At 42.8% G+C, this 25,305-nt stretch overlaps 1 protein-coding gene across 1 annotated transcript in view; it reads right to left on the minus strand.

Annotated features, from left to right (window-relative positions):
• ARFGEF2 (ADP ribosylation factor guanine nucleotide exchange factor 2) overlaps positions 1 to 25,305 on the minus strand; it is a 92,950-nt gene that overhangs the window by 37,471 nt on the left and 30,174 nt on the right. Inside the window, exons 7-21 of the mRNA XM_057701390.1 lie at positions 19,657 to 19,725; positions 17,896 to 18,047; positions 14,697 to 14,827; positions 13,259 to 13,493; positions 12,520 to 12,619; positions 11,662 to 11,801; positions 10,106 to 10,214; positions 9,239 to 9,422; positions 7,325 to 7,436; positions 6,583 to 6,788; positions 4,603 to 4,687; positions 4,328 to 4,499; positions 3,574 to 3,725; positions 2,383 to 2,511; positions 1,206 to 1,364 (exon numbers count right to left, since the gene is read on the minus strand). Of these exons, the coding sequence (XP_057557373.1) occupies positions 1,206 to 1,364; positions 2,383 to 2,511; positions 3,574 to 3,725; positions 4,328 to 4,499; positions 4,603 to 4,687; positions 6,583 to 6,788; positions 7,325 to 7,436; positions 9,239 to 9,422; positions 10,106 to 10,214; positions 11,662 to 11,801; positions 12,520 to 12,619; positions 13,259 to 13,493; positions 14,697 to 14,827; positions 17,896 to 18,047; positions 19,657 to 19,725 (2,135 nt within the window). The remainder of the gene's footprint in view (positions 1 to 1,205; positions 1,365 to 2,382; positions 2,512 to 3,573; positions 3,726 to 4,327; positions 4,500 to 4,602; positions 4,688 to 6,582; positions 6,789 to 7,324; positions 7,437 to 9,238; positions 9,423 to 10,105; positions 10,215 to 11,661; positions 11,802 to 12,519; positions 12,620 to 13,258; positions 13,494 to 14,696; positions 14,828 to 17,895; positions 18,048 to 19,656; positions 19,726 to 25,305) is intronic.

The raw sequence follows: 25,305 nt of genomic DNA on the forward strand, positions 1-25,305 counted from the left end.
AATGCTACTCTCTTACTTCATCCCAGCTTCCCCTTCGCCCCCTACCCCGTGTCCTCAAGTCCGTTCTCTACACATGTATCTTTATTCTTGCCCTGTCACTGGGTTCATCAGTACCATTTCTTTAGAGTCCATATATATGAGTTAGCATACAGTATTTTTCTCTTTCTGGCTTACTTAGCTCTATACGGCAGTCTCTAGGTCCATCCACCTCATTACAGATAACTCAATTTCATTCCTTTTTATGACTGAGTAACATTCCATGGTATATATGTGCCACATCTTTATTCATTCATCTGTTGACGGGCATTTAGGAGCAACATCACTTTAAACGGCCACACAACATTCTAAAGAGTGGTGCATGACACTTTTTTTAAAAAAAGAGCAACCTCTCATTGTTGGGACATCTAGGCTGTTTCTAATCTTTCCCTTGAACAACTAAAACTTCAATGAACAACCTTTCAAACATCTGTTTGTACACACGGATAATTATTTCCTTAGGTGAAACTCTTAGAATATAGTTTGGTTAAATAAAACGTGAAACCACAGGCAAGCTCCCTAGTGGCTCATTGTAGATGCTGACCATCTCTTTTTGATACACTTAGGAGAAATCAGGCTTTGTCTTTTTTTTTTTTTATCTCAATAGAATAATGTGTGGTTTAATGTTTGTGGATAATCCTGTATTTTTTCTTTTTTTTTTTAGAACTTTTATTGAGATACATCTAACATACAATAAACTGCATATATTTAGAGTGTACAATTTGGCATTCCAATCTCCCAATTCATTCCCTGCCAACCCTCCCTGCTTTCCCCACTTGGTGTCCATATGTTTGTTCTCTACATCTGTGCTTGGCTTTGTCTTAAATCTACTCCCTGGTGGTAAGAGCTCTCAGGAGGTGCATAAGGACTTCGGAAAAGTGGGGAGAAAGCTGCCCCAACAGAAGTGCGCTCAGGGCGGACACTGGCCACCAGGGACAGGAGCACCTTGCAACGTGGCGCAACTGAGGCGTTCCACCCGCCACGCCCCAGGGAGCCTGACTTCCCGATACGTGAGGTGTTTGAGGAATGAGACAAAACCCAGTTAAAGTGAAGCTTGACTTCAAGAAAAATGGAATCGACCAAAGACAGACTGGCTCTGAATCAAAGGAAAAATGGGACTCATCCTCACTAAGAAAAGGCAACCACCAGGCTTTCAAAGAAACACACACCTCGTGCCAGGAATTCCCGAGGTAGTTGCCGTCAGTGTGAGCCACGGTGATGAGCGTCTTTATGGTGTCGATGTTCTTCTGCTTCATTTCTGTGATGCTGGAGCTGGCCGTCAGCAGGGAGAAGCGCGCAAGGGCCTGAACGTAGGCATCTCGTTCCAGCTGTAAGGGAAGACGAGAGAGAACGCTGAGGTCCCGCCCTGAGCGAGGCCGTTTTCACTTTGAAGGGACCGAGCACTGGAGCCTCTGCCGCCTTCCGTGTGCACGTTGACAGGCTTTACGTTAACAAGCCACTTCATGCTGCTGTCCTCCCGCTACCCCCACACCCTATTGCATATTTGAGAACTAGTCTCTCCTTTGCAGCTGCTCTCAAACTGATGTGCACATTCCATTCCCTTTGGAGGGAGTAGGGGAAGAATCTCCTGAATGCTAAGATGGTCACATAAATGCTAATTTCTACAACAATCGTGCAAGGTAGGTCTATTTTTTCCAGTTTACAAACGAGGAGATAAAGGGTGTCTCAGGGAGAAGTTAGCTAGACCAGTGCTAGAGAAGTAGCAGAGCTGCAGTTTGAAACCCAGATTGTCTGATGTCAAAGCCTGGGATCTTGGTACAAAAGAAAATGTCTGGGAACAGAAGACTGAGTTTTTCAACATAAATGGGTGCCAATTCTTAGTGATTTAGAAAATGATACATGGGAGTGACAGCTTCCTGAGTTCCTAACAGTCTGAGAATTGTATTTTGCTTACTTGCTTCAATTTTTCAAGATTCGAAAGATTTACAGACATATTCGTTTTGAACTGAACTATTTATTTCCCTCAGAGAAGACCTGGAAATAAGGGAAATTAAAATAATAAGCTGATTTTAAAAGGAAAAACAATATTCTAAGCACCAGGGCAGGCAATTAGCCAGATGGATGGGAAGGCTGTTTGGTCAAATCCAATTAAGTAGCTTGGACCCCACCTACCTTCAAAGAAGGTTTTGATCCAAATCTCCAATTTTTTCCCCTAATGAGGCTGCTGCCAGCACGGATCCGTGGGCTTCCTCTCAGTGGGCACGAGTAAGGAGTCTGCTGAGATGTTTGTGGCTAATTGGAAATGTCTGAGAGTTTCTAAATTTTGCCAAATCTGAAAGAACACTGCCCACCAGTATCTCTGGAGCTGTGCTAACTTACACCCACCTGCATTCCAAAGATGCAGGCGATCCGGATTGCACATCGGATGCCTTCCAAACACAGGGAGGCCACTTCAGTGTCGTCACAGTTCTGCAGTCCGATGCTGTAGGCTGCCAACAGCGGCGTCCACACCAGCTGCCAAGGAAGGAAGGTTTTGTTAACATCTAGAATCTCAGCGTGGAAGAGCACTTAGATACCACACTGTTACTTATGAGCACAGCCAGGATGCCAAGTTCGCTGCTACTCTGATTCGTTCACAACATAAAATAATTCCTCCTAAACTGTGGTCCAAGCCATCACTACAGACACGTCATTTCCTAAACGTATGGTTCTAAAGGAAGGATGGCAAACACACAGCCAGTGTGCCACCACCATGTCTACCTGTGCTCGTGGCTGACATCACTAATCAATCAGAGACCCCACTCCCTGCTGAGCCTAATCAGGGTTTGAGAATCCTTTACACAGTGCAGCAGGCATCCATCACCAATCAGAGGTCAGCATGCAAGGTAAAATCCATAAGCAACTTATGTTCTATAAACTTAGTTTACTGAAAGCTTCCTAATTCAAATTATTTAGACTTTTTCTTCCAAGTTTCTTGTGAATCCTTGAAAATAAAAGCTCACAAAAAGCTAGAATTGATCATCCAACAGGATATTAACAGTTACTATAAAAACATCTTAGAGAAAACACAAGTACTGTGTATTTAGAACGTGTATCTTTTCTAGACATTTCAAAAAACAGAAAGACCTCAGGATATTGTCTTTTACTTCTACCTAATTTCATCTGATAAACTAACCCTGAGGCCACTGAGATGTCACAATAAAACTGTCCCTTATGCCTGAATAACTCTTACTTCATCCAATCCCGCCAGCAGCCCTGAAGCACCTGCACTTGTCTCCATTTCACAGACGTTGAACAGAGAGAGGATAAATAATCTGACCAAGGTCACAGAGCGACAAAGTGGCAAAGGCAGGGCTTAAATTGGACGTTCTGACTGTAGAGTCCACGCTGAGGCATCCCTAGCATCATCACAGGGCTTCTAGGAAGGACTCGCTTTAGTTACTGTTCAGAAAGAAACGGCCAGGCTTGGCCTTTCACCTCCTCAATCTCTTCACCATTATAAAGCGGCTGGTGAGCTTCTGGCTGGTCAACTCTAGAACCAGGCTAAGCTGTGTCCTAACTTCTCAGGGTACTTACTTTGAACATTGGCCGGACGTGGTCCAAGTGAGTGGCACTCGTAAATGGGGCTTTGGCGTGGCTCACAGCCTCCATCAGAGCTTTGGCTGTTTTAGCCATTTGCTCCATCTCCAAGTTGTATAATAGCCGTCGCTGCTTTTCACTAGCGACACCTACAAAGAAATAACAGCAGCTGACACTCACTGAGTGCTTGCTACGTGTCAAGCACTGTTTCAAAAGATTTACAACAATTAACTCACAAATCCTCCTCATGGGGACCACTTCAGCCATTTTACTGATGGGAAATGAGGCACAGAGACATTAAGTATCTTGCCCAGGGTCACAGATTTAATAGCAGTAGAGCTGGGGCTTGAATCCAGGCAGCATGGCTCTAGAGCCTGTGCTCTAAACCATACACCCTGCTGCCTCTCAAATAAAGAAACTGATAGCTTCACAGGGGTCTTAACTAAGAGAATTGTAATCAAGGTTGGCACAGTCACCACTGGTATTACAGCAAAGTTTTAAGGAACATTTTTGGGGAGTAATTTAGCTCTCAGATTATTTTAAATTCCCTCTTGTAACTAATTACAAATCTAGCAAGAAAATAAGTGATATTATGAAAGCGCCAACGTAATAATAATAACTAATCACATTTCTTATTCAGATAGCTGGGTATGCAAATTAAATCTATCACCAGGGAACTTAATCATGCATTTTGATACACTTGAAAATTGGAATTAATAGAAATTAGAAATAATTTGCCATTAGACCTTACTCTGCTTAGTGGATTTAGTTGCGATCGTGTGTTCTTTTGTTTCTTTCATCGCAATTTTCTTGCCTTCTATCTCTTCATAGATACTTGAGAGATACTCTTCAGGCAGATCTTTACTATCATTGATACCCCGATTCATTTTAATATACTGCTCTTTTGTCATTTTATTTTTTACCTGAAATTTAAAACAATTAAGAACTCATTTAGAAGACATCCAATGGCCCAAATAAAGCTCCTTATTTAGCCACTACAGTATATGTATCATTAAAATATTTTACCTGAGGGCTGTGCAAGTCTGTAGTTAGCATAATGATTGAATATGCCAGGACATATGCAGTATCAGCACTAGCAAACAGAGTTTGCCTGAAAAAAAATTTTTAAAAAGAGATTCCAGATGTGAGAACACGCAGAGCTGAGGCTGGGAGGGTACAGTGCTCAAGGAGATGTGCTTCGCTCCAAGCAGGCCGAATGCTCCTTGGGATGCTTTCATCATTACTGAATGATAACTAACGACCCAGAGTATAGAAAAAGCTGGTTAGGGATACACGTCAGATTTAGACTTCTTGGAATCAGGCAGTCTCAAGTCGATTTTTTAAGAAGATCCTTAAGGAGGCTCCAGGGCCAGAGACTAGGGAGGCAAGCGAGGCCCCCCTACTCCCGGGTGCTGACCCTACAGTGAGTGACCCTGAGTGAGGCCCCTTAGAGTTTGCCCCTTTAGTGCTTCACGCGCCTCACCTTGGTCCTGTTCCTGAGAGCGTCTACCGTGTGCTAGGCACCAGGTGGAAAGATGATTAAACCTCTTGCCCAGTTATTAGCTGTTTAAAATTTAACTTATCCACTGTAATATGTAACAGCAGAAATATTCATGTTGTTGTTTTTTTTTTAATTTTATTTATTTATTAATTATTTTTTGGGGGGTACACCAAATTCAATCATCTGTTTTTATACACATATCCCCATATTCCCTCCCTCCCTCGACTCCCCCCCCACCCTCCCTCGAGTGTCCCCCATATGTTGTTTTAATAAACAATATGCTGGTGAAGTCTGACTTTTTTTGCCGTAGGCAAGAGAAGAAAGACAAAAACTTGGGGATGCACAGCCTTCTAATATGTGAGGCTGAAGAAAAACTGGTCTATCCAAACTGCCCCCAACAGGAGAAGGAGAAATTCTGAAGAACACAGTAAAAGATCTGCATTCTGATGTGAAATTTAATCAGGTCACATATTTACTGACTAGGGGACACAGACCAAGGTCTCTAGGTCCACATAAGAGATATGTTTAAAGTAAATAATATCTAATTATGTCTTCAGAGCAAATTCTAATACCCATTTGGTTAAAATGATCAGATGTTGCCTTTGCTGACCATGCCATCTCATGGGCACAGCTTGCTGTGCACTTGGAGGATTGGGACCAATTAATATGAAAACCAAGCTGACCTGAGAGGCAAAACTGTTATCAAAATGTTTCCTATGAAAAATTTCCACATCATGTTCACAGTACATTCAGACATTCTGAACTTCAGGTTCAGGGGAAAGAGCATGAGGTTTTTTGAGTCAGACAAATTCATATTCAATCCTGGCTCTGCTACTCTCCAGCTGATTAATTTTCGGACAGGTTGCTCACTCTCTCAGAGCCCGTTTCCTCACCTATGATACGGGGCTACTACTCCCGGGCTTACCATTAATTAGATGAAATGTAGGTAAAACTCATGGCATGGCTGGCACACAGGAGGTGTTTAGTAAAGGTCAGCTCTCCTTTCAATTTCCATTTCCTACACAAATATGAACTATCTATCCAAAAAGGCCCAAGATGAAATCATGTACTTAGGTGGGGTTTTATTAGTTATGGAGCCATTTTTGTAACCTGCTCATCAGTATGAGATCAAATAAAAACTAGAATCCTTGAGATCTACACCATATATTAAGTCCTGATTAGGAAAGAGATGCCCGAGTGCCTCTTCTCAACTCATAAAACTGAAATCCTGTCATAATTAATAGTGTGGGCTCTAGCTGTGCAGTCTTAGGCAAGTTACTTAGCCTCTCTGGTCCTCAATCTCCTGTAGAAGGTGACATAAACAGCTGCGGTGAGGTCTTACATGAGATAATCCCTTAGCATAGTGCCTGACACACAGTGAACAGAAATTTTAACAGCTTGGGCACAGATTAAAGAAGATTCAACTCAACCCCCAACCACACTAAGATTGACGCTCTGGGGAAGGCAAAAAGATGGCGTGGAAGGGACTTAAACATAGTGCTCACCCCTGGTTGCACTCTATGTATCTTGCAGCAAACTTCTCCATTAACCGATCAATCTTCTGGGCCTCCCCAGGTAAGCGGAAACCTTCTAGAAATGCCCGCAGGGCTGAGACAAACTCCTTTTCACAGAAGTCAAGTTGGTCCACATAGGCATACATCACCTCCTTGTTGAACTTCATGCTCTCTCCCAGAAAATCACCTACTTGGGTCTGAAACATACACACTGACTCACACCTACGAATTGGCAAATATGAGCACCCAGTGAAAGACACTTCAGTCAAAGGGGAGGCAGAACGCCCTGGCTCTGAACACCCAGAACAGACTGGGCTGCTAGAAAAGCTGGGCGACTCCCTGGGCCTGCCCACCCACCCACCCATTCCAGGTTCAGTCTGTCCAGCCACAAGGGACAGGAGGAGGCAAAGGAGACTAAAAAGTGGAGGAATGATGGGACACACTCAGGAGGGAGGTGAGCTGCAGACGAGCACCCGAAAGGACAACTTCTAGCAGCCGAGGGGCACTTTTAGCTCTGACACTCCCACAACACACAACCACCTGCCAGGAGGCTGGTTTATTCCCTTTAAAGAACTTTTTGCAACACTGGCCAAAGGGATACATAGGATGGCTGTATGCACAGGTGTGGACAACAGCACTGCACTCAGGGTCGGCCAGTATCTAGGTTAAAGTCACTAAGGTCTCAGAATCACATGATAGAACCCACAGGCACACGCCCTGCCCCCAGTCTTACAGAATCGAGGCGCTCCTCCTGGTGCAGGAATTGGGCAATGTCTTCAACTGACGTTCCCAACATGCCCTGCTCCTGGAGATACTGGATCCCTCTCTTGGGTTTCTTGTTGAACCTGTTTCAAGAAGAGATGGGACACAGGTTGCTTATTTCAAAATCTGGAGGATGGAAAAAGCTGGCATTTGAGGCAAATTACAGTAACACCATGAACAAGTCATCCCATAATCAGCTAGGAAGGTCCTGTGTGTCCTGATAGCTTTTCTCAATTCCACCTTTAATTTCTGACCTAGCTCTAACAGAATCCACTGGTTGTCACCCGATATCTATTCTCCTTTTCTCCAACACTAATAAAATCTAAATGTTTAGCTGGGCATACAACTGTCTGGGATAAAAATCACATTTCCCTGCCTCTCTTCGATAAAGTATGGCCATGTGATAAAGTTCAGGTCCATGAAAGATGAACAGATCCTTCTAAAAAGGATCCTTACAAAGCTGACTTGTCTGGGAGGTATACATTTTTTACTCTTTCCCCTTCTTCCCCAGAATATATGTGTGATGACTGGAGCTCCAGCAGTCATCTTATACCATGAGGCAACACTGAAGATGAAAACTGTATTCAGGATGGTGAAGCATAAAGATAAAAGGAGCCTGGATCTCTGACGTCCATAAGACCCACTGCAACTGTCCTAGCCTGTCATCTTTGGGATTTCCTTTAATGGTGCTTAAGCATACTGTTCCTTCTATATTTCCTCTTAAAGGCAGGCAAACTTAACTGATGTATAAATTCAACTTGTTATTTACCAGGCTGTGCAATGGGGACTGACCTTTATATGAAAGCATGAACTGTGGCAAGGGCTGTGAAGACAGGCTATGACCATGGTGCAGGGACAGAGCCTACCTTGGACCTGTTCAGAGAGTGTGGCTACAGGGGGCCTTTTTGAGGAAGAAATGCTTTGCTAAGCCCAAAGGATGAAAAAGACCCAAGAATATTTCGAGCAGAAGGTACAACGGTGCAAAAATCTTGAGGTGTTCAAGGGACTGAAAGGCCCTGCGTGACCCAGGAGTACTGGAAGGAGAGGAGGTCAGTGAGGGAGGCTGGAGGTTGGATGGGGCTGTAGGAGGAAATGGGAAACCTGGAGTGACTACAGGCAGGGGAGTGATAAGACCTGATGTAAGTTTTTAAAAGATTCCTTTAGCTGCTGCAGGAGAACAGATTGTGGGGCGGGGGGACAGGGGGTGATGCCGGGATGGTGAGAGCAGAAATGAGATCAACACTTAATAAATGAGTATTATAACATCAACTTTTAAAATAAATTGAGTTTATGAAATTAACTAATCATTCAAAAGCTGGACAGGATGTGAGATTGTGTGTGTATGTATTTTTGTGTATAAAAGACTGGAAAGAAACTTTGATGTACCAGTGATTACAATGATGATGATGTGGTTATATGGGAGAAAGTCCTTATTTTTAACTAATGTACGGGTGAAGTTTTATGATGGTTACAAATTACTTTCAAATGGTTCAGAAAAAAAAAATACATAGATAACACTAATATGGCAAAAGTTAATTTTTCTAGATGTTGAAATTTTTCACAATACATAGTTAGAAAAAAATGTTACCAATGGTGATTTCCTCTAGGTAGTAACTGAGTGAGTGATTTTGACATTCGTGCTTTATTTACTTTTCTATATTTTCTAAACTGGTTTAATTCTTTTTAATTAGGGGGGAAAAAAAGACCAGGAATCAACCACACAAAGCTATTAAATTTCTCTTTCACACACACACTCACTCACTCAGCCTGGCTTGACCGGGCCCAGCCACAGATGCCGGCACGGGTCTCTTGTAATAGGCATTTTGTCTTGAGGAGTCAATGCCAGGTTCCCAAGAGATTTGGCCAGAGTGACAGCCACACTCACAGCTCAATGCCGTGTTCAATCATCTCCTTTTGTTGCTTGATGACCTCAAACTGCTCCGGATCATCCTGGATGGCTGTCTGAGTCCCTGAGGACACCGTGGACTCCATGGACGTCACGCTGCTCCGTCTCGCCATGTCAAGGCCTTTCCCGTCCCCCATTTCCTGATCCATGGGCCTCTCCTGACCTGCAATGACATAAAAGCAAAGGAAACCAAATAAGCAGACGGGACACAGACACGCTGAGCTGAGGCCTCGCTCTGTGGTTCCCTTTTCCAGACCTGCAACAATAAAGTCTGCACTGTAAGCGTCCCGAGCACGTCGATGTCGCTCAGCTTCTTTAACAACTTACTTGTTTGTGCAGCGTGGTGAGCTAATGCCAAAATTCACACGAAAGAATAAAAGTGCAAAGCCAGTCAAGACACTAAGGAACAATGAACGGGGGACCTGTCCTAGCAGGTATCAAAACTCACTAATAACTCTAGGCACTGGAAAAGCGTGGTCTTGGTGAAAGAACAGACAAATCAAAAGAACAGAAAAGAAAATTCAGAAACAGACCTATGCACACAGAAGAACTGATCTATCATAAAGGTGGTGCTTCAAATCAGTGAGGGAAGGAAAGGCTACCAAAAAAAATGTTGGAGTAATGGGCTCTCTGTGTGAAACAATGAAGTCAGAGCATGACTCACACTATTCCCCCCAATTCCAGATGGATTAAAAAGCAGAAACTTTAGAGTACTTCAGGTATTTCCTCAAAGTATTTTGCTAATTCTAAGACAACTATATCAGAATAGCTTTTCCCAACAATTGTGAGTAGCCGACTGTGAATGGCGGAGGTGGGTGGGGGAGGGCTGTAGCAGGGGTCTCTCACCGAGGCTGGTCTGCTGGTTGGGATTCACATACAGGTCTTTGCTCCACTCCACCATGCACTTGAGAATGGACACGAGGCATTCCAAGCCTTTCTTCCTCAGACTGAGCTCCTAAAGGACAAAAGCGACACGGCACAGAGACTCAGCAGATAAATTAAGTGCAAACAGGGCTTCCTAGGTGGCACAGTGGTTAAGAATCCGCCTGCCAATGCAGAGGTCACGGGTTCGATCCCAGCTCCAGGAAGATCCCACATGCCGCGGAGCAACTAAGCCCGTGTGCCCAAAAAAAAAAAAAAAAAAAAAAAAAAAATTAAGTGCAAACATCTAGAGGGCTCCGCGAAGCCTGTGAGGACATGAGATAAACTGACATTCAGTGCTATTAACCCAAGGTAACAGGTGACATAAATACTGAGGGCTCATTGCAAAACCATGGACATCTTTAAATGTGTTAATTACAAACTCCCTAGCAGCAAAAATATGGGATGTTGGCACTCCCAAAATAAAGAGTATTATTTGGATTTTTAAAAGGAAGTTCTCATTCATTGCTTATATAAATTAAAACAAAACACTTAAAAATGCCTTAAAAAAAAAAAAAGAGAGACAGTCTTAACTAGTGACCCTGAAAAAAGAGAAAAGAATCTTATCTTATGCAGCAAATGAATGATTGTGGACAAACCATTATCCTCTAAACGCCCACAAAAGCATTCCATTTTAAGGCTTACTCTGCAAGTAAATAAAAATACTATTTTTTTAAAGTAGATTTCTTAAACAAAAAGTTGAATTTGAGTTGTAATTGCTTTAAAAATGTTGGAGTTCCTTGGTGGTACAGTGGTTAGGACTCCAGGCTTTCACTACTGGGGCCCAAGTTCAATCCCTGGTCAGGGAACATCTCACGAGATGTGCAGTGCAGCCAAAAAAAAAAAAAAAAAAAAAAAACCACACACACACAAATATTTTAGACTCAAAACAGCATCTAAAATGGTATGGCTCTCTGTGTGAAATCTAATGGCAGCCTGGACCTTCGTCTAGGAAAAATGTCTATACCCAAAAATTCTATATATGATTCCAAGTGGCTCACAGATCTTCTGACCAGTTTCCTCAAAGACCTCAGATTAAGAACCCTATTCTCTCTGTAGGCGCTCTAACAAGACGCAACCCCCTTTACCTTTACTGGAGTCTGGGACTTTGTTTTCACATGATCTATGGAAAGGTGACAGGGTGAACTCACTTCCTACAGGTCTCAGTTCAAATATCTCAGTTCAAATGTCACCTTCTCAGGGAGACCACCCTGATGACCCCATTGAAAATGGCACCATCCTCACCTCCAACACCCCTTCTCTATCGTCCCTGCTTTATTCTTCTCTGTGGCTTACTTCTTCACTGTCTGCTTTTAAGCATTGGGACCACAGCAGTTGTGCACACGGACGTGCATGTCTGTGTTTTGTTCACTGCTGTGTTCCCAGCACCAAGGACAGTGCCCGGCACATGGTGGTGATCTACAAATGTTTATTGAAATGAATGAACTTTAAATATTAATGAGTGTTCTCAGTGTTTTTACCTGCAGCGGTGTCATTCCCAGTTCGTGTCCACTCCTTCCCTGAGCGATTTTGGATAAATCGTTTACGAGGCGCTCAAAAATGTTAGCAGCATTTAAATCACAGTCGTAGTTGACATAAATATCTACAACACACTGGGCATCTTGGGAAATAACACACGGATATTAGAAATTCTGATTGAACACAGAGAGCAGTTATGTTTTCTTATTAAATGATATTCCTTGGTCAAAAACTTTTCCCAGTGAATTACTAACTCAGGCTGGACACACCTCACTCAGGAAATGCATGTCGGAAGGACTAGGGTCATGGAGGTCCTCTTTCTAGGCCTGCCCTGGTACTAACTGAAATCTTAGGCAGCTTCTTCCACCTCTCAACAGCCCGCTTTCCTCATCAAAAAAGGGAAAACAACTGCCTGATCCAACTCTTAGGTTGTGTAACTTTTATGAAGTGATGTGTGGTGACAAATACAGGCTCGGTTTACAGCCACACAACTGTAGAGTGTAAGGGAAAGCCAAATTTACCTTAGCATCCAATCAAGGTTTGGCAGCACCAATACCTGGGACCCTGGGACTTACAAACCATGTTCAGCTTATAGGTAGGGTAACAAGTGTCCTGGTTTTCCAGGACTAGGGGGTCTCCCAGGATGTAGGGCTTTCCATGTTAGAATCAGAAAGTCCTGGGCGAACCAGCCTGAGCTGGTCATTAGGTTAGCAGTAGCTTTTAAGGTAATGATTTTCTCAGCACTTCATTAAAACTCTAAAAGGAGGAATTAAAGGTCTTAATCTGGACTTTGGAGAATGAAAGCATCGAAAGTGGTTCTGGACAAGTCAAATGGATGTGCGCCCTCAGGGTGGACATACCTGCACAGATCCTTGTCAGGGTCTGAATGACCATCCACCTGTGCTCAAAAGAACTTGTTGATGTTTCTAAAATGTTCAGGAAGATCTCTTTGAAAAAGACCTATATGACAAGAAGACAGAGGAGGACACTAATTAATAGTCTAAATTAGGGTTCAAAACCCCCAAAGCCTCTGAAGAACAGGCAGAGCCTAGGAGTGAAGCAGCCGGGGCAGGAGGATAGGGGGGCACACACACCACTGACCAGCACTGGAACCCCGGCCCCGGGTGGGAAGAGCTAAGAGCATGGGACACCATGAACTAACACAGCCCCATCAGAGGGAGTGGCTGCTCCTTAGAAACCACCAGTAGCTGCCACATGCAAAGGCAGGATGTGGGGGGGGGGGGGGGGGGGGGGGGTTGTGTTTTTTTGAGAGAAATCACAAATCTGGACTTTCATGGAGAATCTCAATTTGCAAATGAATTCAAGTTATCCCAAACAATTTACAGGCACATGTTTGGGGACTGAGCTCAACACACAGACCATACAATTGAAACCTTTGATTCAAATGAAAGGTATACAAGATTTGGAGGCAGTAACTTTTTATGAAAAGGTATTCTCTTGCTCAAAAAATTCTTTTTTGGGGCACCGGCAAGTGGACTGTATAACGCTAGTTCCTGGTGACTATGCCACCAGCAGTTAATGCATCATGCAAAAGTGTCATCAAACTTAAAAAAAAAGAAGTCAATTTGGAGTCCGTACCTCTATCTGCATCTTCAAGTGCATTTTAAAGTTTGAAAGAAGAGTAAGAAAAATGGCGAGAGACAGCTCAAAGACATCGGGCACTGAAGAGACGCCGTTTTTGGACAACGCCACACAGAGGTACTGCTTGATGGCGTTGATGAACATCTCGTGGGTCCTGAAGACCGGGCCGGCGTTCTGCAACACGGATAGGAGGAGCTGCAGCGAAACCACCTTGGAGCGCAGCTCGTGCGATCTGGCAAAGGAAATGGAAGACAAGGACGGCACTGAGAGGTAAAATTTTAGAAAGGACGTTTGGGACATTTCTTGAGAAGGTCTCACTCCTCTACCAGTGAGCAGGATTTTCTGAGAAGCCAGGGAGCTAAGAATTGGCAACAGTCCCTGAATGTCAAGAGGACGAGGGCAGATGGCACGAGGTGGGTTCTCACAGAACCTGCAGGCCCTGGGAGAATGAAGAGCTGCCAACTGATATTCCCTTCTCCCCCAACAGGAAGCAGAGAACATAGCACGAGCAAAATAAGTGCAAACTGACTCTGGAAAGCTGGTTCTGCAACTCATCTAATAGTATCAATTACTTCACATCCATCATGTGAGACTGAAACATCTGTCCCGCTCTGCCTTTAGAGACAAGCAGAGCAGTGCTCTTCATCCACCTGTCTCAGGCTCCATTGGGATGGAAAGAAAGGGAAACTTTCATGAGCCTTTTCCCTAATGGTCATCATATCCTCAGCAGAAGAGTGAGGGTTATTATTAGAGACTAACAATAACGACGTTAATAGTAGTGACTATAAAACTCCCGTGAAGCAGCAGGCCCTGCCCTCAGGATGTCATTCTATCGCTTCATGTAACTGATTCTGTGAGCTGACTTCCCATATTCCCATTTTCCAGATGAGGTTCAGTAACTCATTCGGCCATGAAGTTGGTCTCAAGTGAGCCAGGGCTGAATGCAACTCCCCGCGGCTCCAGAACTTCTGCTTTGACCCTCCGCAGCACTACCATTCTTGTGGTACACCCTAAACACTAAAGTCTGGCTTCTCTGAGTTGCATCTGGGGCTTACACCTGTATTCACAAAACGCAAGTTTCCAAGCAGGGCAAGAAACTGAGGTTTGTATGCATACTGACAGGGGAATACCCCCCATCAGAAGATTAACTTCATTAGTCAGGAAAAAGAGGGTGAATGTTCAGCAAAGAGATTATTTTTAGCATATAAACCAAGGAAGGCAAAACTGGGCACAATAACCTTGGTTGGTGGGAACAGAGAGATATTCATGAAGAAAGGACTAGGGGACCTGCATGAGCCTGAAGAAGGTGTAAAACCATCCTCTAAATTCCTGCATTAACACCAACCAGGGGACAAGGCACTGGGGTTTCCTGGAGCCCCCAAGATCTTTGTAGGTCATTTGGGTTATAGACGGCCAAGAACTGCTGTCTGCTCACTTTGGATCTGGGGGGCCTTCACCCAGGGGTTTCATGGACAGCTTGCACAGAGAGCGAAACACCAGGAAGGCATCCTTCTGCAGAATGTGCGAGAACCTGGCGGCCACTGGATGTCCTTGTGCATCTGATTCCTAAGATTAGAAACAAGATGAGAAAAATGAAAGGGTCTAAACAAAAGGATAACTTTTAAAATTAAGAAATGTAATTAACTCATGAAAATTTAAATTATTTATTCAATGGGGAAGTGAGGGATGTGGGGGAGGAAACAATATGTCAAAACAGAAGCTTATGGGGGAGTCATTACAGCAATTCTACAACCTCATTCCTTGTCCTTCAAGAAGTGGGTGCAGATGGTTTAAAATGATAAATGAGTAAAGGTTAAACTATAAAAAAAAATAGGTAATTATATTAGCTTGGATAAAAAAGGTATTTCTAAGAATACTACTGCAGGGTAAATGGGAAAAAAATGATAGGTGTTTTAAAATAAATTTCTCTTAAAATGTAAGCTACATAAAATTTTTTTAGAATAAATATTTGCAACATACAATAAAGATTAATATCCTCAACATATAAAAAGTTCTCATAATTCATTAAGGAAATATGGAAACCCTACTCTCGGATGAAAAACAGGCAAAAAACATGAGTAAGCAATTCACCAAAAAATGCAAACAACAGACAAACCAAAACAACCTTACTACTAATTACTAACAAAGTATCTTTCTTCCATCAGACAGCAAAGATCTGAATGAATGCTACTACCCAGTTTTAATGAGGGAATGGGAAAATGGACGCTGAGAGCCTCCACATGGGTAGGAATTCAAGCACTGATGCCCTCCTGGCAGCTAATTTGATGTTAAAGAACAAAAGCCTTGACGCTTCCAACTCCCGACCCAGCAATACCACTTGCAGGAATTTATCGTAAGGGAAGAATTAAGGATGGACACAAGATCTATCTACAAGGATGTTCACAGTAGAACTGTCTCTTGTGATTAAACTTAAATAACCCAAAAACCTAACAGGGAACTGGTTAAATAGATTATGGCAATCTATGATAGAATGTCACATGGCCATTAAAAACATTAGGTAGACATATACGTACTACTGTTCTGAAAAGATGTCCATAAAACAGTGTTGAATGAACAAAGCAAGTTGCAGCCTAGTATATAACACACAAATACCTTGTGTGGATTTAAGTACATCTCTAGGTAAGTGCATTCTTTCTTTTTTTTAATGTGGACCATTTTTAGAGTCTTTATTGAACTTGTCACAATACTGCTTCTGTTTTATGTTTTAATTTTTTTTTTTTTGGCCATGAGGCATGTGGGATCTTAGCTCCCTGATCAGGGATCAAACCCAAACCCCCTGCATTGGAAGACGGAGTCTTAACCACTGAATCAACAGGGAAGTCTCTATAAGTGCTTTCTTTTTTTTTCCCCTTATTTATTTTTTTTGCTGTGTTGGGTCTTTGTTGTTGTGCTTGGGCTTTCCTAGTTGTGGCAAGCAAGGGCCTCTCTTGTTGTGGAGCACACGAGCTTCAGTAGTTGCAGCACATGGGCTCAGCAGTTGTGGCTCATGGGCTCTAGAGTGCAGGCCCAGTATTGTGGTGCATGGGCTTAGCTGCTCTGCAGCATGTGGGATCTTCTCAGGCCAGGGCTCTGCACTGGCAGGCAGACTGCCAACCAGTGTGCCACCAGGGAAGTCCTATAAGTGCATTCTTAATGCGGATGATATAATCCCAACTGGACTGCTATAGACTGGATGCCTGGGTTCCCCGCCCCCCCCCCCCCACCAATTCATATGTTGGAACCTAATCCTAATATGATGGTATCTGGAGGTGGGGCCTTTGGGAGGTGATTAGGTCATGAGTCATGAGGGTGGAGCCCTCACGGATGGGATTAGTGACCTTATTAAAGAGGCCCCAGAGAGCGCCCTCCTCCCTTCTGCCAGAAGAACAGAGTAAGAAAACAGCTGTCTGTGAACCAGGAAACAGGCTCTCACCAGACACTGAAACTGCTGGCACCATGATCTTGGACTTCCCAGGCTGCAGAATATGAGAAACACGTTTCTGTTGTTTACACAACACCCAGTAAACAATATTCTGTTACAGCAGCTTAAACAGACTAAGACAGGTGCAAAAGTTGGTTGGTGGGGGGGATGGCTGTGGAAAAAATCTTATTCTTTTTATGTATAAAGCACAGATATGTATACAGTACATAAACAAGTATCGTGTTTATCAACAGCTTTAAAATTTCATGAAACAGGGTGATGAATAGGAAAAAGAAATACATAAAAAGGCTCCTCTCTGTGTGTGTGGTGTGTGTGTGTGTGTGTGTGTGTGTGTGTGTGTGTGTGTGTGTGAGAGAGAGAGAGAGAGAGAGAGATCATTTAAAAGAGAAACACTGGTGAAAAGGTACAGAGGGAGTGGGTTCACGTGAGATGTTAATATCATATTTCTTTCTGTTTTGAATATTTATATATAGTGTTTTCAAGAGAACAACAAAGCTATCTAAAAAAAGCAACAATAAGAATGTAGCAGACACACTTATGGGGGCCTGAAAGGATGTTCATAACATACCTTAAATTGAGGAAGGGGATATGGGGACATATGTATACATATAGCTGATTCACTTTGTTGTTCAGCAGAAACTAACACAATATTGTAAAGCAATTATACTCCAATAAATATAAAAAAGATTACAAAATAAAAAATATATATATATACACTTTAAATTTAAAAAGCAGGTTATGAAACAGTATGTATGTTGTGTTACTACCTTTAAGTGATAAAAAAAAAAAAACATGGGAGGGAGAGAAAAATCTAGAGTAAAAGTAAAATGTTAACAACTGCTATCTCTGGGTGAGAAGATTATGGATGACTTCTATTTCCCTATTTTTCCTTCTCTATATTTTATTTTTCTATAATGAATGTACACCATTTTGAGACAAAAGAAAAAGGGCAGGAAATATAAGTTTCTAAAATTCTGAATAAAAAGGGTTTACTAACGTTATATACCACCATCATTAGCATGTTCTGAGGATGCAACCTACTAACACAAAGACTATCAGGCCAGGATGGTGTGACTAAATAACTGAACAGCGCTTGCTGGTTTTCACTCACCTCTTCTGATAGAGATTTAATTCTGTATCTTCTAAAAAAGTAAACATCAAAACGAGCCTAATAGGAAGATCACCAACATACCAGATTATCTGCCGATGACAAGGACTGCCTGTCATCCGCTATCCCATTGGTCTGTGAGTTTTCCTCAGCTGCTGGGGGGGCGGCACGTTCCTGGCACTCCAGTTCACCCAGGACCCTCTCAGGCTCTGTCAGACCATGCTTTTGTGCTGCTTCTTTAAAATACAATGCAGAAGTCAACACCAAGTCAGTACTTACCCTAAAAGGTGGCCTGAAACCAAGAAGTTATTCATATAACCTTTCAGCTACTGCTTTTTCCCTTTTTCTGAGCCACTGCCCTGCTCTGGCTTTGTGTGTCCATTACCCACATCCCCAATCCCAGGTGGCTTCCTTCATACTGTGGTCCAAGTCAATGGTGCCTCCAGGATTGTGCAATATAGCAGTCCTGCCCACCCCAACCTACTTCCGAAGAAGATTAGAACCAGCTAAACATAAAAAGCACAGACTTTTTTAAAAGGCTACTAATATAGAGCTTAGAGAACAAGAGTTTGATAGTTATGATAGAAAGCCTCAGTCACAGGAAAAAAAAAATGTAGACCTGAGCTTCCTGGCAGCTGTATGAAAAAGGAAATTAAACAGATTCCATCATTTAATGAAAGAAAGCATAACTGATGATTAGCAGAACAGCTGAACTCTATGAGGAATTTACTGTGTGGATCATTACACATTTAAGGGACACCAAACAACTTAATAAGCACAATCTTCAGTAACGGTTTTCGAAGCATATGTTTATTCAACAAATGTTTACTGGGTGCCTATCATGTGCCAGGCTCTGTGCTAAGGGCTGGGGGATACGGCAATGAAGATAGATAGGTGTTCATTATGTGAGGACTTCTTATACCGGCCCCAGGAAAAAAAAATCCAAAAGTATGAAATAAAATTATTTTATTTTAAGGACATTTCTACAACGCGTTAAACAAATAATGAAATCTATGAATATAGCTTGGGGGTACCCTAAATTAACAAAAAGATAGGGCTTAGAGCAGCGGGTCAAACTTCTTTGACCACGACCCTCACTAAGAAATCCATTTTAAAACCCATGACCCAGTATACATGTGTGCACATAAATAAATCACTGAAACACACTTCACGAAACTGCTTAACGTTACTATATGCGACACATCTAGTTTGTAACTATTTTCATTTTATTCTCTTCCATTTAGAAAATGCTGATTGCAACCCACTAATATATTGCCTTCTCAACCCATTAACGGTTTATTGGCACTGGAGCAGAGTGTTGAGCACATAACCACTGACCTGAGATTTTGGGTAAAAACAAAGGATAAATCATCCAGTAGTCATTCTGAGCTTTGCAAGGTTAATTCCACTGAAACTACACCAAAAACTGAGGGAGTTATAAATGAAGTCTAACAAAACTGACAAAGCTTCCCTGTGCATCTGCTAACTACTGACATGGGGACTGTCCCTTGGACACATCAATGGCTGGCCAAGAAAATTCACCACCTCAGGGCTCCCCACCCACTCCTGGAAAAACCGGGCTGTACATGGGAGTGGCCCTCTACATCTCCATGTGGAACCCACAACTCTAACACTGTTGGACTGTGTTTCTTGAACCCAACTCGAGTGAGAATAACACCAATCACTAACAACAAGTAATTTCTGAATTCCATATGAAAGATGGGCGGACACGGTAGACTCAGTTTCATGAATTCCCTGGGGGTGGGCACCCCTCCACTAAAATGCCTGGCTGGGGACTTCTGGGAAGGAACAAGGAGGAAGAAAGGCTGGGTTCCTGGTTCTTACCTTTAACTGCGGATGTGACCACATCTTCTAAGATCTCCTTCACCACCTCCTGGGCTCCATCTTCAGTCCCTACACACACACCAAATACACAAACACAAACACAGACATGTGGGCATTTCCAGGGAAAACTAAGGAAGGTGGAGAAGGAGATTAAGTCAATGTTCTCCAGAGTCACAGTCGGAAGGCAAGTGTGCAAGAAAGCCCTCTCCAAAGCCAAATCTGATCGTGTCCCAGGAAACCTGGAAACTCGCAGGCGGCATCTGCTATGACTCAGTTTTCCCTCTGTGGAACACTAAGACCCCTCTGTCTCATACACTCTTCCTTCCTGAGTCACAGCTGCTGGCCCAGGGTGCTCTCCACCAGCCCCAGGGTTGGAGGCAGGAGCTGGATCTTATCCAGCTCTGGTTCCTGGCAGAACAGAAGAAGGAGTGTCATCTGGTCCCTTCACCCTGCATACCACAGAGCCTTGGAAAATGACATGCCTTCTGCTGCTTCGTTTTCCCACCGTGTACACCCAGAACTTAGCATAAGATTTCTAACGTGATGGTTGAGAACTTACTAAATTTTAAGTTGAATTATTCTGTAAAATGTTAACTGTTTAAGTGGAAGAGGTTCGGGACCAGTTGTTTCTGTAGAAAAGTAGTTTTGGGAGAACTAGTAAACAGCACTTGACTAGACTTTCTGAAGTAAATATTATTGCTTTGTAAAACATCATTGTCATAAAGGCCATCATGTTAAATAAAACCAAAATAACCCTTTAAATTTTTCCTTAATGAGGATTTTCAATCAGGCCACTATTTTTTTAAATTTATTTATTTTTATTTATTGGATCTTCGTTGCTGTTCACAGGCTTTCTACAGTTGCAGAAAGCGGGGGCTACTCTTCGTTGCAGTGCATGGGCTTCTCATTGCAGTGGTTTCTCTTGTTGCGAAGCACGGGCTCTAGGCATGTGGGCTTCAGTAGTCGTGGCACACGGGCTTAGTTGTTCCATGGCATGTGGGATCTTCCTGGACCAGGGCTCGAACCCGTGTCCCCTGCATTGGCAGGAGGATTCTTAACCACTGAGCCAACAGGGAAGCCCCAGGCCACTATTTTTATGAGTTCTGTGCTTGGTCCTGGAGAAGCAACATCAAGTATTTTCATTTCCATTGAGCACTTAACCCACATTAATGAAAAATGTTGCCCCACATATCCTATCAGTAAACAAAGGATGTTGCCGCCATCAAGCCACTACAGACGCCCCCTACCGTGAGCCCTGAGGGGACTCAGGATGGAGACAAATGATGCCATGCCCTCAGCCACTGCAGCCACTCCCAAACAGTGCACCCTGAGGGGACTCAGGATGGGGAAGCACAGGACACTGGCCCTGGATAGCTGAGGTACATATCAAAGGGATGATTTCAAGGAGCCCAGACTCTTGCCTCTTCCCATACACAGAAAAGTACTAAACTCATTAACTTGAGATGTCTGGTTTTCTTTAGTTAACAGTAATCTTCTGAAGTTCCGACTACCTGGTCTTTGTTGCAAAAACTCCTATATATCCTGGCTCCTCCCTTACCTCTTCGGAGCAGTTCCTCAGCGTGATCTGAGAGGCTGCGTCCCAGGCTTAAGTCCTCAGGTTTGTCCACCAAATAAAACATAACTCTCAACTTTTAGGCTGTTCTTTTCAGTCGATATTTATTTAGCCTTCAGCTTCACCGAGGGCTAACTGACAAATAAAACCATCATAACTAATTAAATGGATAAGTTTATGTGGAAAATACTGATGTTATATGTTCTTCTTAGAGGGCAAAAAAAGAACCTGAATGGAAGTTAGAAAAGTCCAGAACCACAAGCAAAATCTTCTAAATCCGTTTCTTCATCTAAATAAGATGATTTAGTCTAGATCAGTATCACCCACGCTTCACTCATTCTCATACAACCTTCATAATTTTTACCATTTTTGTGCACCACTTATTTTATTTATTACATACATAAGTGTTCTTTAACTCACTTTAAGCAATAATTAATATTCACAAAATCACAGGCTTCATAAACTAATCATACTTTCTGAATGTGTGTAAAACAAATGTACAACTATTGAAATAAAAATCATTCACCTATGAGCCATCTAAAATCATCTTGTCTCGACCATGATTTGGTAAACACGCGACTAGATATTTCCAAGTTCCTTTCTAGTTCCAACATTCTCTGATGCTATGACTTAACAGAAATATGATGACAGTTTCTAATCTCTATTATACATTCCAAAGTCCCTTGTATACATTAAATGCCCAAGAAATATCAGCCTGATGAATACATTTCATCAGAGGAGCTGCAGGCTTGTTGAGTTAGATCAGAGGCTGTGAAGTGGTGGCTATGGGTACATCTGGTGTGCAGGTGTGCACTGTTTAGTCTACGCCCTGCATCCTGCCACCCCCTAACTTTAGTGAGGTATAACCGACAAGAATTATATATATCTGAGGTGTACAACCTGATGATTTGCTATTTGTATACACTGTGAAATAAACACTACAAATAAGCCAATTAACACATTCATCACCTCACATAGTTACCTATTTCCCACCCCCCCTCCACTTTTTTTTCTGGTGAGAACACTTAAGATCTACACTCAGCAAGTTTCAAGCGTACAGCACAATATTTTTAACTCTGGTCATACTGTTGTACATTAAACCTCCAAAACTCAGCCATTTTGCATAACTGAAACTTCACAGCCCTTGACAAACATCTTCCCATTTCCCCAGCCACCATTCTACACTCTGTCTCTATGAATCTGACTACTCTGGGTACACTTCATGTAAATGGAATCAGGCAGTATCTGTCTTTTTTGTGGCTGGCTTCTTTCATTTAGCATGGGGCCCTCCAGGTCCATCCATGTTGTTACAAATGGCAAGATATCCTTCTTTTTTCAGGCTGAACAATATTTCATTGTATGTATATAACCATATCTTCTTTATCCTTTCATCTGTTGATGGGCACTTATGTTGTTTCCACATCTTGGTTATTGGGAATAATGCTGCAACGAACATGGGAGTGTAGATTATCTCTTCCAGATCCTGATTTCACCTCCTTTGGCTACATACTCAGAAACAGAATTGCTGGGTCATAAAGTAGTTCTGTTTTTAACTTTTTGAGGAACTGCCACAGTTTTCTGTAACAGCTGTACCAATTTACATTCCTACCAACAGGGTACAAGGGTTCCCTTTTCTCCACATCCTCACCAACTCTTTCTGATGAAAGTCATTCTAACAGGCGTGAGGTGACACCTCATCATGGCTTTGATCTCTATTTTCCTGATTATTAGCGAAGTTGAGCACCTTTTTAAATGTCTGCTAGCCATTTGTATGCCTTCTTTCAAAAAACGTCTATTCAGGTCCTCTACCCATTTTTCAATGCAGTTATTTGTGGTTTTTTATTCTTGTATGAGTTTCTTAGATATTTTGGATGTTAACCCCTTATCAGATATATGGTTTGCGAATATTTTCTCCCAGTCCATAGGCTGCATTTTCACTCTGTTGACTGCTTCCTTTGCTGTGCCTATGCACTGCTTCTTAAAAGTTTTGAATTAGCTGTGAACATTTAAAAACTGGCAGACGTCATAAAAATCTAGATCTCACTATTAAAAAAAAAAAGAATATCTGGCAACACTGGGCCCCCAACTGGCTGGAACCCGGACATGAACCCTGCAGATGTCCTGCTGCCTAGGTCACTGCCACTCCCAACTGTCTCTCCTCCACTGAGGCCAAGCACAGTGAGCAGGTAAGGGACACACGCCCAGTGGCATGTCTCTGTCAAGAGTGGTAAAAATGGGAGGCTGACAGGGTAGGGTGTTTTAAGAATCTCTGAGAGAAAATGTGCCTTTGTGGAAGTGACCTCAACACGGTGATTAAGAGTGAGGGCTCTGGAGCCAGTGTGCCTGGTTCAGATCCTGCTCTGCCACTTCCCAATGTGGGGACTTAAGTTACTTAACTTCCCTGAGCCTTGGTTTCCTCAGCAGTAAACAAGGGCGATTACAACTGCACCTACCTCACAGGGTTTATGAGAACTGAATAAGATAAAACACGTAAAGCATTTAAAAGGATGCCTGAAGAGTACTCAAATGTTAATTTTTCTTAGGCATGTGTATTTTATATGCAGAGCGTAGTCACGTTAAGACCATGTGCTCGTGATAGAAGCCATCTCGTTTCTGCTATCTGCCTGGCCTTGGAGACTAAGTCCATATTGAAATTTCCCAACTAGTCATGTTGAAAGCCGTTTCAGCTAAAGCCTTCACTATCTTTCACTCCTATAGAGAAAAATAACATTTCCATTTCAACATGGATCTTCCCTTTCTTTCACTGCAGTTTTTCCATTTAAACAGCATCAGGATCACCATTTTTTAGAGGGATAAGAGTGTTTAACCCATTCTCTTGACAGGCTTGATCCATACCAGCCCCTGTGCAAAATCAAAGTCTTCTCAGGCTATGAAGGGGTGGGGGAGTCAGGAAGTCCTGACTCCAGCAGAAGGTTCCTGCAGAGGGAGCTGCCGCTGAGGAACCCACTAGAGGCCCAGAAGCAGCAGGACTCCCCACAGTAGCTGTGGACCACTTCCCTTGCTGACAGGATGGCCTGCAGGGCTCAGAAGAGGGTTTCCTGGGTGGTGTAACGACCACTAAGAAGTCTGCTGTGTTTAAGTTCAAGCCTGCTGTGAAAATGTTAGACAACCAAATCAAATCAAATCCTTGTAAGGTTCAGAGTATACTTAAAAACACTGGTTTTGTGGTACATGTATCTTTTGTGGAGACCTAAAGGGGTGGGATAGGGAGGGTGGGACAGAGAGGTTCAGGAGGGAGGGGATATAGAGATATATGTATACATATAACTGATTCACTTTGTTGTACAGCAGAAACTAACACAATACTGTAAAGCAATTATACTCCAATAGAGATGAAAAAAATTAAAAAAAACAAAATAAAAAAAAACACTGGTTTTGCCGGTTCATAGGGAAGTCCAGTGGCTACCACCTGGCTGTTACTAACTGGGTACCAGACCCTACCTGTTTCACAGCCTCTGTCCCCAAGTAAAATAAGATGGACACCATGACTAGGTTCAGATAGAAGAAACCCTCGCTGCCACTCCCTCCCTAGCCAGCTGGACAACCCCTGCGGCAGGCACTGCCAGTTAGTTACCTAATTCACATCCTTCTTCCTCACAGCGCTCTCGTTCTGTTTTGGAAGGCGCTGTGCCTACACTCCCTGGCCTTCCTAGTAGAAAGAGTGGCCATGTGACCCAGTTCTAGCCAATGAGGGGCAAGCCTAAGTAACGGGGATGCCACAGACTTCCAGGAAGCTCCTTAGAAAGGGGCTTGACTCCACTGGGAGTCCTTTAGTCCATAAAAAAGAAGGAAATCTTGCCATTTGTGACAACATGGACGGACCTAGAGGGTATTATGCTAAGTGAAGTAAGTCAGAAAAAGACAAATCCTGTATGCTTTCACTTATATGTGGAATATAAAAAACAAATGAACAAATATAACAAAATAGCAACAGACTCACGGATACAGAGAACAGACTAGTGGTTGCTAGAGGGGATGGGGGTGGGGTATGGGGCAAAATAGGTACAGGAGGTTAAGAGGTTAAAACTGCCACTTATAAAATAAATAAGTCACAG

Source organism: Hippopotamus amphibius, chromosome 12 (assembly GCF_030028045.1).
Source record: "Hippopotamus amphibius kiboko isolate mHipAmp2 chromosome 12, mHipAmp2.hap2, whole genome shotgun sequence".
Lineage (NCBI taxonomy): Eukaryota > Metazoa > Chordata > Mammalia > Artiodactyla > Hippopotamidae > Hippopotamus > Hippopotamus amphibius.